The sequence below is a fragment of the Hermetia illucens genome, chromosome 4, assembly GCF_905115235.1.
Source record: "Hermetia illucens chromosome 4, iHerIll2.2.curated.20191125, whole genome shotgun sequence".
Lineage (NCBI taxonomy): Eukaryota > Metazoa > Arthropoda > Insecta > Diptera > Stratiomyidae > Hermetia > Hermetia illucens.
The window spans coordinates 1,552,230-1,567,480 of NC_051852.1; the positions used below are offsets into that span (position 1 = coordinate 1,552,230).

General features: G+C 45.2%; 1 protein-coding gene across 1 annotated transcript; it reads left to right on the forward strand.

The window, feature by feature from the left end:
- The first annotated feature begins 37 nt into the window (after positions 1 to 37).
- On the forward strand, positions 38 to 15,123 carry LOC119656275 (40S ribosomal protein S16). Its single transcript, XM_038062700.1, has 5 exons — positions 38 to 155; positions 245 to 286; positions 595 to 726; positions 9,853 to 9,967; positions 14,862 to 15,123. Exons 1-5 carry the CDS (start codon positions 147 to 149, stop codon positions 15,005 to 15,007), a joined length of 444 nt encoding a protein of 147 aa, XP_037918628.1. The 5' UTR covers positions 38 to 146; the 3' UTR covers positions 15,008 to 15,123.
- Positions 15,124 to 15,251: the final 128 nt, after the last annotated feature.

Here is a 15,251-nt window from a genome sequence, read left to right on the forward strand (position 1 = left end):
TTTGGCAGCTGTGCAAACAGTTGTGACGGGCCAGGGTGACCGGATTGAGGTGCAGAGGGCTCTGGCAGGTGCTGGGTTTCGTCGAGTGCGAGTTCAGTGGTGCGCTGGGCGATTTCCGTTCTTTTCCAGTTTGACTGCCAACGAAAATGCAGAAGGTGAATTTGTTTATGCGATTAAAACATGAAATTATCGCGAATTTGTGTGGGATAACTGATGGAATAATGGTGTTTTGTCTTTTTTGCAGAGGAAGGAACCTATTCACGCCGTTCAAGTCTTCGGACGCAAGGTAAAATCCGTGGAAATAGTTCGATACACGTGTTTTGACATTTGTATGCCCAAGTTGAGTGTTGTGAAGGCAAAGTTGAGATTTGCCCGAAAACGATGACTATTTTGCCGGTGTTGAATCTAACCACGCGTTCTGTGAGCAACTTATTTAATAATTCGAATTCGTGAAAGAAATTGTTCCGGAATCTTGAATACTATTGAGGTTATGTCGCGCTGCCGTCAACCGGGAACATTGGGCTGCAAGTGTCAACTCGCGGATTACCCCCGTAGACGAGACGATCTTCTAACGCTTTTTCGTATTCTCTACAGAAAACCGCCACGGCCGTTGCATACTGCAAACGTGGTCGAGGACTATTGCGGGTCAATGGGCGTCCTTTGGAGATGATTGAACCCAAAGTTTTGCAGTACAAACTGCAGGAACCTTTGCTGTTGCTCGGCAAGGTAAGTTCGAAGTTTCCTTAGTCCCTGCTTGCATGGAAATCCTGTAAATGTTGATATATTGTCGTTTTATCGTGGTAAAGTGCTTCATTATGTTGGAGAAGCCAGAAAAGCGCCTTGAATTGATCAATTTTCGTGGTAGACATTTGGTTAATTACCTTTGCAGGGCCAACTCGCTTAAGTGCGATTTTTCTAAATCTCGAAAATTTGTGGAAAATGAAATTCATTTACATTCCAACTGCCAATGTTGGCTTAAACCGATTTAAATGAAGCACTGTGCTGGGAAGTTTGAGTGTTTAGAGTTATTCGAGCATAATCGGATTCGTAGTTTGTGTGCTCGTGTGTAGATTTCTTTCCTTTGTCGCTACTTTATTCGGCCAAAATCCACTTCAGCATGAATTTATTTATCTAACTTGCTTTAAATGTTTCTTATTTATGTAGATAATCCTTGCTTCATCTAATATCAATTTTTGATTATATTGGGTTGAGTAGAAAGTCATTGCGTTTTTGTTTTGCATGTTTGTTGAAGCCATGTATCTCTATGAAAAACAGGTCAATCAGTGATATATTTTCCCTTTTGTTTGATAATTTGTTGGCATCTATCGGTGAACTTCGTAATTCCCCGTCCATAGAATGACCTGTCTTAATTCGCGGGGAAATGAAGCACTCATTTACTGCCTCATCTGAATTTAACGTTACTAGTCCCCGAGCTCTCCCGCCTTGCGGAGTCTTCAAATCAGGGAATTCCTTTCACCGAACGAGAGTAGAGAGGAGGGAACGGACTGTTGAACTGCTAACTTAAGGAACCTCTCTCTGACAATGTTGTCTGGAGAGAGCTCCCCTGTGTCTGCATAAGGCTGCTGGCGGAGGCCGTCCCACCTCTCGCAAGAGAAAAAGATGTTTTCAGCGTCATCCGCCACTCTATTGCAGAACACACAATCAGGAGATTGCGCCTTCCCAATCCTGTGCAGGTAAGACTGAAAACCTCCATGCCCACTTAGAAGTTGAGTAAGGAAGTAATCAATCTCACCGTGCTTTCTGTTCAACCATGGGTCTAATTTGTCGATGAGCCGCGCAGTCCACTTGCCCCTTGGCTCATTTTGCCAACAAAGTTGCCACTCGCTAAGGGTGCGTTGACGTTCCTCACGGGCAACCATTTCTCTTAAGTTTTCGCCCTTACGGCGATAGATAGCTTTGCGCTCCTTGGCAAGGAGGGCAACGGGGATCACTCCCGCAATCATCATCACAGCCGGTTCGGAGACGGTGCAATAAGCAGACGCCACTCGCAAAGCTCCCCGCCTCTGCACTTGAGCGAGGCGTTTACGATGCACCTCCTTGTCAAGGGCATCAGCCCATACCTCAGCACCATAGAGGAGGACGGGCTGCGTTGCTCCCATGAGGAGACGTCTTCTAGTCGATATAGGGCCGCCGACATTCGCCATTAGCCGACTCAAGGCCGCGATTCCTGCTGCAGCACTGTCCGCGGCTGCTTTGATTTGCTCGAAGAAGCTCATCTTCGAGTCGAGCATTAAACCAAGGTATTTAACTGCTGGTTTTGACTCTATAGTCAACTCGCCGATCGATATGGGACGCAAGGTCGGGATTCTCCTTCTGGTTAGGATGACTACTTCGGTTTTTTCCAGCGCAAGGTTAAAACCGTGAGCAGTCATCCATCCGCTTACCCGTCGCATCAATATGCCAAGTCTGCTTTGCGCCTGTTCAACAGTGCGTCCGGCAACAAGTGTCGCAACGTCGTCTGCATAACCGACCAGGCGCGACTCTTCGGGCATATCGAGTTTCAGCAGACTATCGTAGGAAGCGTTCCAGAGGTCCGGCCCTAGGATGGATCCCTGCGCTACTCCCGACGTGATTTCCATCCTCCTCTGGCCCTCTAGCGTCTCAAAGAACAGGGAGCGGTCTTTCAGATAATCCCTCAATATCCGCGAGAGATAGCTTGGCACATGAAAGGAGTTCTCTAGTGTGCCTAGCATATCTATCCATCTTACGGAATTGAAGGCATTTCTGACATCAAGCGTTATGAGAAGCACTATCCGTCGAGATCGGCGGCTGTGTGCCCCGGCTCGATTAAACGCATCACGACCTCCATAACAGCATCCACTGTAGATTTCCCTGTTCCCACTGTTCTAAACCCGAACTGCCTTGCGAATAAGTCCCCGGCAGCACGGATCGCTTCAGCTAGTCTACCCCTGATGAGCTTCTTGAGCACTTTTCCGGCCGTGTCAAGCATACACAGCGGTCGGTATGCAGACGGGAGCTCCGGGTCTCCTTTACCCTTACTGATCAACGCGAGTCTGGCCACTTTCCAACGACAAGGAAAAATGCCCTCCCTCAAGCACGCGTTGAACACTTCAAGCAGTAACTCTGGCCGTTGGCGGAACACCAGTTTGTAAACCTCCGCCAGGATGCCATCAGGACCTGGCGCCTTCCTGTTTTTCATAGTGAGAACAGCTTCTTCGAGCTCTCTCATTGTGAAAAGGGGGCAGTCTACAACGCTTTCCGCGCTATTTACATCAACTCGTACAAGGTGTCTGGGGAACAATGCCCGCACAATGCGGTCCATTTGGTCGGTGCTCAATATGCAGGGCTTCCGCAGAGCCCCGATTTTCCGAGTGACAAGCTTATAGACAAGTCCCCACGGGTCATCATTCACCTCATTAACAAGATTTTGCCAGATAGCGCTGCGGAGTCTCCTTTTTGCTAATCTATATTGTGCCTTGATGGCACATGTCTCCTCGTTGGCGTACAAACGCTGTGCCAAACGGCGGAGCTTATGACACTCCTTCCGTAGGTCGGCAATTTCTGCCGTCCACCAGTACATAGGAGGCTTGTCGCGCCTGGGGCCCCTCCAGGGCATGGAAGCCTCACGCGCCGTCGTTATCAGATTCATCACTGAATTTACGATGGTGTCAGACACCACCACCCCCCCGGAGTGCCTTCCAGCGCGGCCCTACCTGCTCCAAGAGTTTCGACGAACCTTCCGATGTTCACCCTCGCGACATTCTACACTCAGAGGGAACGTCGTGTTGGTGTTCGCCGGCAAGTAGCGTCAAACACTTCGAACGCAACGTACTGATGATCACTTGCCGAGAAGTTTTCTAGGACTCGCCACCCGTCCACCGATGATGCCAGAGATTCCGACGCAAAAGTGATGTCAGGAATGCTTCCTTCACAACCTGGGCGCCGAAACGTTGGCGTGGATCCGGTGTTTAAAACTACGAGCCCGGTTCTCGCCGCCATTTCCAGAATCCGTTTCCCTCTGGTATCTGATTGAGGCATGCCCCATTCAAGAGCCCTGGCATTAAAATCACCGCCAACCAGGATTCGTCCCTCCGTGCTCGAAACGGCGTCCTCCAGAGCATCAAGCCAGCGCCGAAAGTCCGGAATCGACTCATTCGGCATCAGGTAAACGCTAAAAAACGTTATCCCTAAACACCGGATCCAGACAAATTCGTCCCCCGGCCTTCGGCAAGAACACGAAGTCGAACGTCGTCCCGAACCCAGATGGCAGCGGTGCCCGATAAGTCGAGATACCATGAGGACGGGTCCTTGTTTCGGTATTGCTCGCTAATCAGCATTTACTTCCGCAGCGAACTGTGCTAGCAACTGGTGGGCGGTTGCACTCCGGTGCACGTTAATTTGAAAAATGCGGATCATGGCGTTCGCACCCTAGCCCTCTTCAATTCCGCCCTGAAGATCGGACACCGTCCCGAGCCCGCAGTGTGTGCGACGCTTTCGCCAGAGGCGCCACGATCCCTGCAGAGAACACAACTCTCGCTTTCCTTGCAAGTCTTCGTTTGATGACCCACTTGGCCGCATCTCCGGCATGCTGTCCTCCTGTCCGGACCCTTACAAGCTGCTGACGTGTGTCCATAGTCCAGACATCTGTAGCACTTGGTGGGGACTATCCGCATTCGTACCCTGCATACTACCCATCTGATTTTGATTCTCCCGCTGTTCACGAGTTTCCTTGCATATTGCTTGGGGACTTCCACCACGGCGAGCTTTTGGCCTCGAGCATTTACAGAGATAATACCTACCCGGGCATTGGTTACCTCTGGACATTCACACTTTAGCGCCTCCTCTACTTCGGCCTTTTCTGTGAGGCAGTCAAGATCCCGTATTTCTAGAGAGCACATGGGTTCTAGGCTGGAAACAAGAGCCTTCTCCCCCAATAGCCCCTTGACCGCTTCGCAGAACATGCTCTTGTTGGTCGTCTTTGGGCCCAGTTCGACGAGAACTCCATTACTCCTCGTTTTCCGTATCGAAGACACCTCTGCTCCGTTCTCCTCGGGTTTCATCCTGTAGCGGATTTCACTAAGGACTTCCGCAAATGTCTTGCCTTCCGTCGGCTTAGGATAAGGGAATAATCTCATCATGTTTCCACGCTCCTAAGTTTCCTAATGAGTCCATCTGCCTCTAGTCTCGTTTTCTCAAGTGAGTTGCCATTCATCTAATGTACATTATTGTTCTTCACGAGCAACTACCTTCCTTGACATATGGCTTTACGCTCCTTAGCAAGAAGGGCAACGGGGATCACTCCCGCTATCACAATCACGGCCGGCTCAGATGTAGTGCGGTAGGCAGATGCCACCTGTAAAGCTCCCTGTCTCTGTACTTGTGCAAGACGCTTATGAATACCTCCTCGCCGAGAGCGTCAGTCCCTACTGCTGCACCGTAGAGCAGAACAGACTGCGATGAATTCATCAGGAGACGTCGCCTGCTATACGTAGGGCACCCGAATATTTGCCATCAACTGACTTAAGGCCGAAACTCCAGCTGCAGCCGTGTCCGCTGTTGCTTTGAGTTGTCCGAAAAAGCTCATCTTTGAATCAAGAGCCAGTCGAAGGTATTTTACCGTTCCTTTTGACTCGATTATCGATTCACCGATCGATATGGGACGCATGATCGGAATTCTCTTTTTTGTGAAACCATGAAGCAACCATCCGCTTATCAGTCGCATTAATATGCCAAGTATGCTTTGAGCCTCTTCAACAGTGCGTCCAACAACAAGCGCCGTGATATCATCTTAATAATTGACCAGCGCCGACTCTTCTGGCATGTCTTGTCTAAGCAGACTATCATAGGAAGCGTTCTAGAGGTCTGGCGCTAGGATGGATCCCTGTGCTGCCCCGACGTGACGTGCATCCTTTTCTGACCCTCTAGCGTCTCAGAAAGCACGGGGCGGTTCTTCAGATAACTCGTCAATATCCATAGGAGATAGTTTGACACGTGGAAAGTATTGTCTAGTCAGCCTAGAATGTCTTTCCATATTACGGAATTAAAAGCATTTCTGATGTCAAGCGTTACGAGGAGCACCACTCGTCGAGATCGGCAGCTGTGTCTCCGCTCGATGAATGGCATCCATGACTTGCATGACAGCATCCACTGTGGGTCTCCCTGCTCTAAAGCCGAACTACCGTGGGGATAAGTCTCCGGCAGCAGTTATTGCTTTAGTGAGTCTACTTCGGATGAGTTTTCCAAGATTTTCCCGGCAGGCACCTCAGAGTCACCTTCTCCTTTGCTAATCAGCGCAAGCCTCGCCACCTTCCAAGGTAAGCTTCCGAATTGATCGTTCGGTTCCTGTGTAAGGGACCAAAAAACATTACACTCTTTCCGTCTCTAACACGTTGAGAGCATAATTTTATTTTGATGAAGTTTTGCTTTAGAACTCGACGAGTTGGATGTTCATTTTGGGACCAAGATCGTTTGCATTGTTCATTTTTGTAAACGATCCATCTCGCGTCACAGGTACCACTTTTTTCGATGTCAATACGCGCTGACAAATGAATTTCTTTGAGTTCGAGGGAAATCCAAATATCCAGCTTCTTTTTGGATGTAGGCTCCTTTAGGTGCGGGTGGACATTTTTTTTGTCAAATCTTGAATAATTTGGCAGTGTCTCGCGAACTGGAACGTGTGTTTGATTCAATTACTGTCACAATCACTGTAAACTTCACTCCGGTTCTTCCCTTTATATGCAGTACCAGCTCAAAAATTAGAAAAAAACAAGCTGCAAATGAAGCACTATCGATTGAGTTTTTGCGTCGGATTTCCGGTAGCGAGTTCTAACAGACTTTCTGGCGATTGACAATTAATACATCGCGTTTGAAATGGGTATCTTTCGGGCGCCGGGAGATTCGTCGTAGCTCTCGGAACAGTCAGGCACCCAGCCGTGACAAATCTTCTATGAATTGGTGGACTGCGATAATTACCGCCCTGCGAAGGGTATGATATAATAAGCACCGCCGTTGGCACAACGTTTAAACAATCGGGAGAAAGCTTGGGGGTTAAAGCGAGATCCAAAATCATCCTCTACTTCTCCATTGAGCCATAAAGGATTAGGTCTTTCATTTGGTCGTTTCCATAACCGCAATTTTAAAAGTTGTAGTAAGTTTACTGGAATCTGGAATACTACTAGCGTCCTTTCGGAGAGATAACTTTCAATCAGCTCAGTCAATTAACTAGGGATATTCGTTTTAGTCAGCTTAGTTAGCTTCAATGTCACATGCATACGAGGGTTGGCTGATGAGTTTACAGGCTTCTCTTTAATTCTCTTCAAATGGTGTTTTACGGCCACCTTCATTTCACTGACGTCGGAAATTTTTTGTCATGTGAAAACACGACGATGCAGCCTCAAAATCACCATCTAATTTGCTCTCTCAAACTGCTGCTTCACGAGCGCCAGTGTAGTCTCGGCTTCTGAGATGTCGCTGCCTGGCAGCATACCTAAGTTGCTCTGCTCGACTAATCTCCCGTTTTTGTCTGCCACGCACCCTTTCAATGCGTCTATGAAAGATCGCACCAGCCCGATGGTGTCCGCAAACCAACTTAACACTCCATAAGAAGGACATGTTCCATAATCAACATCGCCTGCGCTACGCAAGTCTGACGATTGTACTACTGTGGTTGCATTTGCATCATCGACGCCCACAACCGCTGGACTGCAGACCACAACTGAAGCTGACGAAAGATGGTTGTCCTGACCCAGTGATAACTTCCTTCAAAGTAACGTATCTCCACGACTTTGGTGCTATCGTCCAATCTATCTTTTGGTTACAAGGGGTTTTCGTCAAACCTTATCAGAGGACTAAGCTTCGAGAAAATTTCCGGCTCGCCCGCCTGTTTCGCCGAAATTTAAGTGATTTTCACAACTTTAGACTGTTTTGCCAAAATGTAAGAGGCCTAAGAACCAAGCTGACGGGGTTTCAAACTGTCTATTTTAGCATCCCAACATTATGTCATCTGATTTTTTGAAATCTCTCCATGCCGAAATCGTATTTTTTTCTTTCTCCATCTACGATTCTGTCATCAAACGAGTCATTCCGCCAAACGTATGCCCCTTTATCATATCCTGTGTATTTTACCTGCTTCATCCCCCTTCACTGTGTGAAGATTTTTTCGTTTCGTTCTGTACCTCTCACTTCTTTGCATCCTCTGTGGCAATTTTAATCTTCCTACGCTCTCCTGGCCTTCTCTCCCTCCTTAATAACTCCACTCACCCTTCCCTTCTTTTATCCACTTTCATGTACATCTGTGTCGTCCTTCAATTTAATTATTCTAGAAACCACTTAAGATCACACTCTTGATCTTGTCCTTTTTAACTTGCCTGTGAATTCCCAACTCTCTCTTACGTTGGTTTTGACGTCCATCATCCTGCTCTCGAGTTTGATAGTCAGATATTCCGATTCTATTCCCTTGTCGCGCCCAGGCCTACCAAATTTGACTTACATAAGGCGAACTTCGAAGGTCTGAACTCAGCCCTGGCGACAATCAACTGGATTCCCCTCCTCTCACTATTAACGTGTGACCAAGCACTGAACATCTTCTATATCACTTTATTCGATCTTCTTTGTTACGTCCCCTCCTCTTCTAAGTGCTTGCGCTCTTACCCTGTCTGGTTCACCGCTGAAGTGTACAAAAAAATACACTGCGAAGAAGAAGTTGTCACCCTATAACTTATGCTGATTTAGTTTTTTTCAAAACTCTTCGTTCCTCGATCAAATCCTTAATACGTAAGTCGAGAAACGAATATCTGACCAGTGTTGAAGACTCAGTTAAGCACAGAAACCTCAAACTTTTCTGGTTCCACATTCGCAACTCCCGCTGTCCTGCTCAGCTATCCTCTCCGTCCATTAAATTTTCTGGCTCCTCAGTTAACTCCCCCCAAATATCTTGTAATTTACTCTGTCGCCACTTTTCCTCGGTCTATGTTTTCTCTCCTTCCTCCTCTTCCCTCCCGCTAGTGCATGGAGCCTGCCTCGCATCATCTACAATTCCCCTCCTTCTCTCCTTGTTGAGTATTTCATTGGCAAACTTGAAGCCAATATCGGCCCAGGCTACCACGGTCTTCTAAACTTCTTTTTGCTTAAAACTGATCAGTCCATCTTCCTTCTCCTATCCATTATTTTCAGCAAAAGCTTGAAAGAGAATTATTTTCGCGGCTTGTGGAGGCAGACTCTTATCATCTCCATTCACAAGGGTGGCGATCGTACGCTTGCCAAGAATTACTGTCCCATTTCTCTCTTCTCCTCCTGCTCCCAAAATTTGGGAAAGATATGTCAGCTACTGGTTGTCCGCACACTTTGGCCACTACATAGTGAACGAGCAACACGGCTTAGGTCCACTGTCTCCAACTTGCTCGACTTTTTACCAGTTTTGTAGCTAAATGTCTATTTTTACGACAGGGAGTGTTTACTGCTTACATTGACTTTGCTAAAGCCTTCGACACTGTAAATCACAAGATGCTTCTATCCAAACTTTCACCTCTAAGCGTTCTCATACCGCTTGTTTTATGGCTTTATGTTTCCAACCGATCTTGTCGCACTGCATCCTGAATTAGATTTGCATTTGCATGTTCCAAATGCAGTTTCCATGTAATAAACATGTTATCTTTGTGTGTAATCATAATTTTTATCGTGCAATCTTTTGCTTTATTCTATCTTAATTAGTTTTTATCAAATATATTACCAAATGATGAATTATCTTATCCCGAAATTGATTCAAAAGGTGAAACAACCACAAAAAAATCTGATAAAACAATTCAACAATTATATTTATTACATCTACTATTGAATCAAATTTAAATCAAAAACTTTCCATTGTAATTTCAGGAAAAATTCGCTGGAGTTGATATCCGCGTTCGTGTAAGCGGTGGTGGTCATGTTGCACAAATCTATGCCATCCGACAAGCTATCTCCAAGGCTCTTGTAGCTTTCTATCAAAAATGTAAGTAAGCTAACTTTTTTCTTCTATTTTTTAAGTATTAGAAAGATAGTGTGGTATTTCAATACGTTTACTGGAAATTATATTAAGAAGAGGTTCTACACTCTTGAGAGGCAAAATCATGCCTATTTTTGAGAATTGATTGCAAAGGATCTAATAAAGATATCGACATAAACTCCTTTTTTGTTGAAAGGCACATCATTCTGCTTTCAGACTGTATTTTTGAACAATTGCAAAATTGAATTCCGCGAGCTTAGAACGCCTGCCTCGTCTTCTTTTTCTACCATAGATATTGCCATTATAGGCTTTCCGGGAAGGATCATCCTCATCCATACGGATTAAGTGATCCGCCCACCGTAACCTATTGAGTCGGATTTTATCTTCAACCTCACGGTAATGGTATTGCTAATAGATTTCGTCGTTATGCAGGCTACGGAATCGTCCATCTTCACTGTGTAGGGGTCAAAAATTGATCTTTTGGAGATTGTAAAAATGAAAAAAATGAAAATGATGGTCGGCCGATCAGGGAGGAGAAATGAAAAAAAGTTGAGTCGATTCGATAAATATTTCTAGGGAAAGCCATACAAGCAAGTCCGAAAAAGGTAACTTTTGGGAAATCGCGTTTAACGATAAAAAACGGTATAAAACTTGATTGGGGATTTTACACATTAATCTGCTATATCATGGCCGTAAAGCTCACTTTCCTTGTCCCAAATTTTTGCTTTAGGTTGGCCACATCCCTTTCCCTCTGCTCAATCCGGGCCTTTTTGCCGCGTCACTAACTCTGCGCTCGGAACGGTCTATGTAGTTTTCGTCGATTCGAGCGGGGTCGGTTTCAGCGTGAGATCCCAAGGTGATCCCCACGATTTCCATGGTTTGTAGAATCGATGGGAATCCTTCGTTGAAGACTATACCCGTAAAAAAAAGTCGAAACGTCGATCACCTGCCTCCCAGAATAAAAATGTTTGGGACACAAGCTCCAAATATAGCCGTTGAATGACTCATTGCTATTTTGGGTATGAGTGCCTAGACATCGTTCCAGTAAATCATCTGATGAAAGACTTTCATAAATCGGTTTTAGTAGTTTGATGATTGAGGGATTTATGGGCACTCTGCCATGCTTGAAAGTCTCCAAAGTTCCCTTGGCCTCGGCTTGATGCCACTTACATCAACTATCTTTGCCGTGGGGACATTTCGAGTGTTCGGGGTTTTCATCTGATGAGAAGCAGCGCCCCAAAGAGGCTTGAATGGCATTTTTCATGTCTTCGATGGAATTGGGGTTTCTACGAATCACGAGCCCATAAAATTTTGTGAGCTGTCCAATTAGCTGATTAGTCAACTTCTCCTTATCCTCTCCACCAACATTTCTATGTTCATTTTTCGTAGTCGCGACCCCGTACGCTTCTCGACGTGACTGACGTATTCTTTTTTTTTAAGGTTTTGTGTAAAAACAAACCTTATTGCGGGGCTGTTCAGTTCTTAGCTGTTCACTCTAAACGAGCTGCTACCGCTTTGCGTGGCGTTAATTGCAGTAGCTTCCCACTAGAATAAGCCTGTGTGTCCACCGGCCATTCTCTGCAAACGCTCACTTTGTTTGTTTAGGCTCGTTTCCTGATTTTCGTACAGACGACTTGCCTCATCGGTTACAATATCTACTGGGATCATCCCCGCAATCACGCATGCCGCCTCATAAGATGTTCGATAGGCGCAATATGTTCGGAGAGCGCTTAATCCATATGCAGCTTGAAGCTGTCTGCGATTTTCTCCGATTTTTATAGCCGACCCACACTGGTGCCGCATATAAAAGTACAGAGCTGACGACTCGCGATAAGAGTAATCGTCGACTATGCTTCGGGCCGCATATATCTGTACTTCGTCGGGGTGATTGGATGTTATGACCAGTCCAACGTCATCTGCGAATCCGACGACAACGGTTTGTTTAGCTACTGGAAACCGTAAAACGCCATTATATATTAAGTTCCATAGCAGAGGGCCCAGAACAGATCCCTGTGAAACTCCTGCTGTTACATACATCTTCGACCCTTCGTCCGTATCATAAAGTAGCTTGCGCTGCAGGAATGTTTCGAAGATTATATCTAATACATAGTTTGGTATTGGTGCCACGATGAGCGCTTCGATGATATGGTTCCATCTGGCAGAATTGAACGCGTTCTTGATGTCAAGAGTCACCAGTGTCTGTCTGTCTGTCACAAGCATTTTTCTCGGAGACTGTAGCAGCGATAGACACCAAATTTGGTGGAAAGATGGGAACTCTGAACGCTCACGCATACAGTGAGTTATATCCTGTTAGGTTTTTAGGAACACTTGATTTCCTTTGTTTTGAACTTGCAAAAAAAACCTTGCAGAGAGCTAATGATGAACTTGCAGCAGAACACTTTTCATATACAGAATAATTCTTTATTCTTAAACAAGAATCCTATTATATTAGGAAAAAACTTTCAGTTTTTGATGAAAAAGTCAAAGTAGTTGCTAACGGGGTTTAAGGGGAGGTCCCTATACATGCAAAAGGGGGTCTAACATTTTTTTTTACCAAATATAGTCATGTGGGGTATCAAATGAAAGGTCTCGATTAGTATTTTCCGAAGCCGATCTTAGTTTTGACATCTGAAGGAAAGGCGGGGAGTTCGGAGGGTGGAAAGTGACCATTCATTTAACGGAGCCATTCTCAGAAACGGCCCAGATGAAAAATCTGAAAAAAAATCAAGAGACTGCCACTATATGGTGACTACGCTCAGAAATACCTTCCATATCGATATCCTTTCAAATAAAGTTAATAATAAGTGTAGTAAGTTCATCCTAGCACCACAAAATGTAGGCTATAATATAGAGCTTGATCCTACCAATTTTGGTGGAAATCGCTCTACTATTAGACTAACAAAGTTATAATAGATGAAAGTTGCCACTTCTTTGGAAATTCAAGATTTTGAATGTCGATATCACCCGAAAGTGGATATTCTCACATAATATATGCATATATTACGTGTTACGTACTAATAGGACAAATTCACACTCAAATGTCTTAATAAAAAAAAATACACACACAAACCTTTCATACCTGAAGCGTCCAGCTTCCGGTTTCCCGGCTTGTTTACAATTACCTCGTCCCCATACGGCCGCGAATCGAGAATCCATTTCAAAGTCTTACTGTCCCCATCGCAGATGTATCGAACCTACCTGGCACCGTGCTTTGATTCAAACATGCGTACGGTCGCTTCAATTTTCATCCTTCCCGGATTCCTTCATGATTGATGGAGCAATCTTCCTCGTGATCTGCGTACCACTCTTCAAATTCATCGGAATTTTCGTCCATGACTGCTTTTTGATTGCTGCACGATTGACAAGAACTAGATTTGACAAGCGTGTCAGGTACTTTCCCGCTATAAATCCCAACAATCGTAGCGACGCCAAACAACGATGTAAAACCTCTTTTTTTTTCAAGAGCCATCCCCCGAAGCGGTAAGGTCCTCGGCCATGGTCTCGTGCGATGAGTTGCGCTCTTCCTCCTCATTTACATGAGACTGCGCGACCGCGTCGTGCTTAGACTAAACGCATGAGAAGACCGGAGATGGGTAGTTTCGAGGCCCCAGAAACCTGAGAAGAAATATGTTTTCGGCAAAATCTTTTTAGTAGCATATTCGTAGATACATGAGATGAAAAGAAAATGCAAAAAAAAAATCGATTTCTTGAAACCGCAAGTGTAGAACCTCCCCTTAAGCTAGCGTGCGATAGATGGGTGATCTCAAAATTGTCCATTCTACGAGGCAGTCCGTGATTTCGGCTATTAGTTTTCTTGCCGTCAATATAAAAATTAGGCATCTGGCGCTGCATTCGAATAAAAATAAAATGTTTATTGCATTTTCTGCATGCTCAGAGTACTTGGTGCTCAGAGGTGGCGGTGAGGAAGACGGGGTGTCAACCCTGTCTGCTGAACCAAAACCAAGTAGCCGAGGAGAACCTCCATAGTGGTGGCACCGGGAGACGTTGTACTCACTTTGGCTTGCCGGCCGTGATGCAGTAGGCGAATGCTCAAAAGGCCTAATCAAGGCGATCAGACCCGAGTCTGCACGGGGACGCATCTGAAGTGGTAATTTGGTCACGAAACCTCATCAGGGGTATACTGGTACCATGGGAACCGGGATAGCCCCTGGACTTTCAGACTTGAGGTGAACCCCCGTTGTATGTGAGAACAGCTCGGTTGTTTGCGGTTAGCCCCCTTGTGAGAGCTTCATGGGGGTGGTTGGTTATGCTCAAGCGAGAAGAGACCGTCGGGTCTCGGCATGGTGTTGCGTTTCAACACGGGTGCCGTACTCTTTAGTTCGGTAGGGATTTAGGTAAGTCTTGCATTCACCAGTATGAATGCTAAGCCATGCATTTGGTATAGACTGGTACCGTTGTTGCTTGTCACAGCGGGACTCTGATTGTGGTCACAAAATCAATCCGTGTCTTAAGAAGACCGTGGGATTAGGTTTCCACGACTGGTACCCACGGAAAACACCCAAGGACTCACTGCTCAGAGTACTAGTTGTATGATTTAGCGTAGCGAATATGTTGGAGTTTTTAGAACTTTAAAGCAAGATTTGCGGTAGCGTAAGTAGAGGACTTATTTCTCAATTTAGATCAAGCGGTGTAAACCGACATACTAGGTTTCCCTTTCCATACCAGATTTTCATTAAAATATTTTAATAATTTCTAATGAAAGATAAGTGAAAGGAAGAATAATGTGTTTGCTATTACCAACCAATGCGACAATATCCACATGTTGCCAATTGGGTGCAGTAAAACCGACATTTTTTTTAAATTATAGAATTTTTACAAACATTTTAAATTCCAAGTGGATTTCTAATAATTTTTCCTTTTTTTTTTTTACCATTTTCAGACGTTGATGAGGCATCCAAGAAGGAAATCAAGGACATCCTCATTCAATATGACAGGACTCTATTGGTAGGAGATCCACGTCGTTGTGAACCCAAGAAATTCGGTGGTCCAGGTGCTCGTGCCCGTTACCAAAAGTCTTACCGTTAAGCAATTTTTTTTCACACACTCCACACGTTTATTGTATATGGAAATTCTCTTTATATACTTTTGTCGCCATAACAACTACACGACTAATGAGGAGAATAAATATGTTTTAAGATAAACAGATAAATGTGTTTTAAAATTTATTGTCCTGTCGGTTTGCTTAGATATTTATCAGTTTTCGTTGTGAAGTCCTATTCTGTTGTGTGTGGAGTTTATGTCTTGTGTACGTTACACGGTGAGAAGCCGT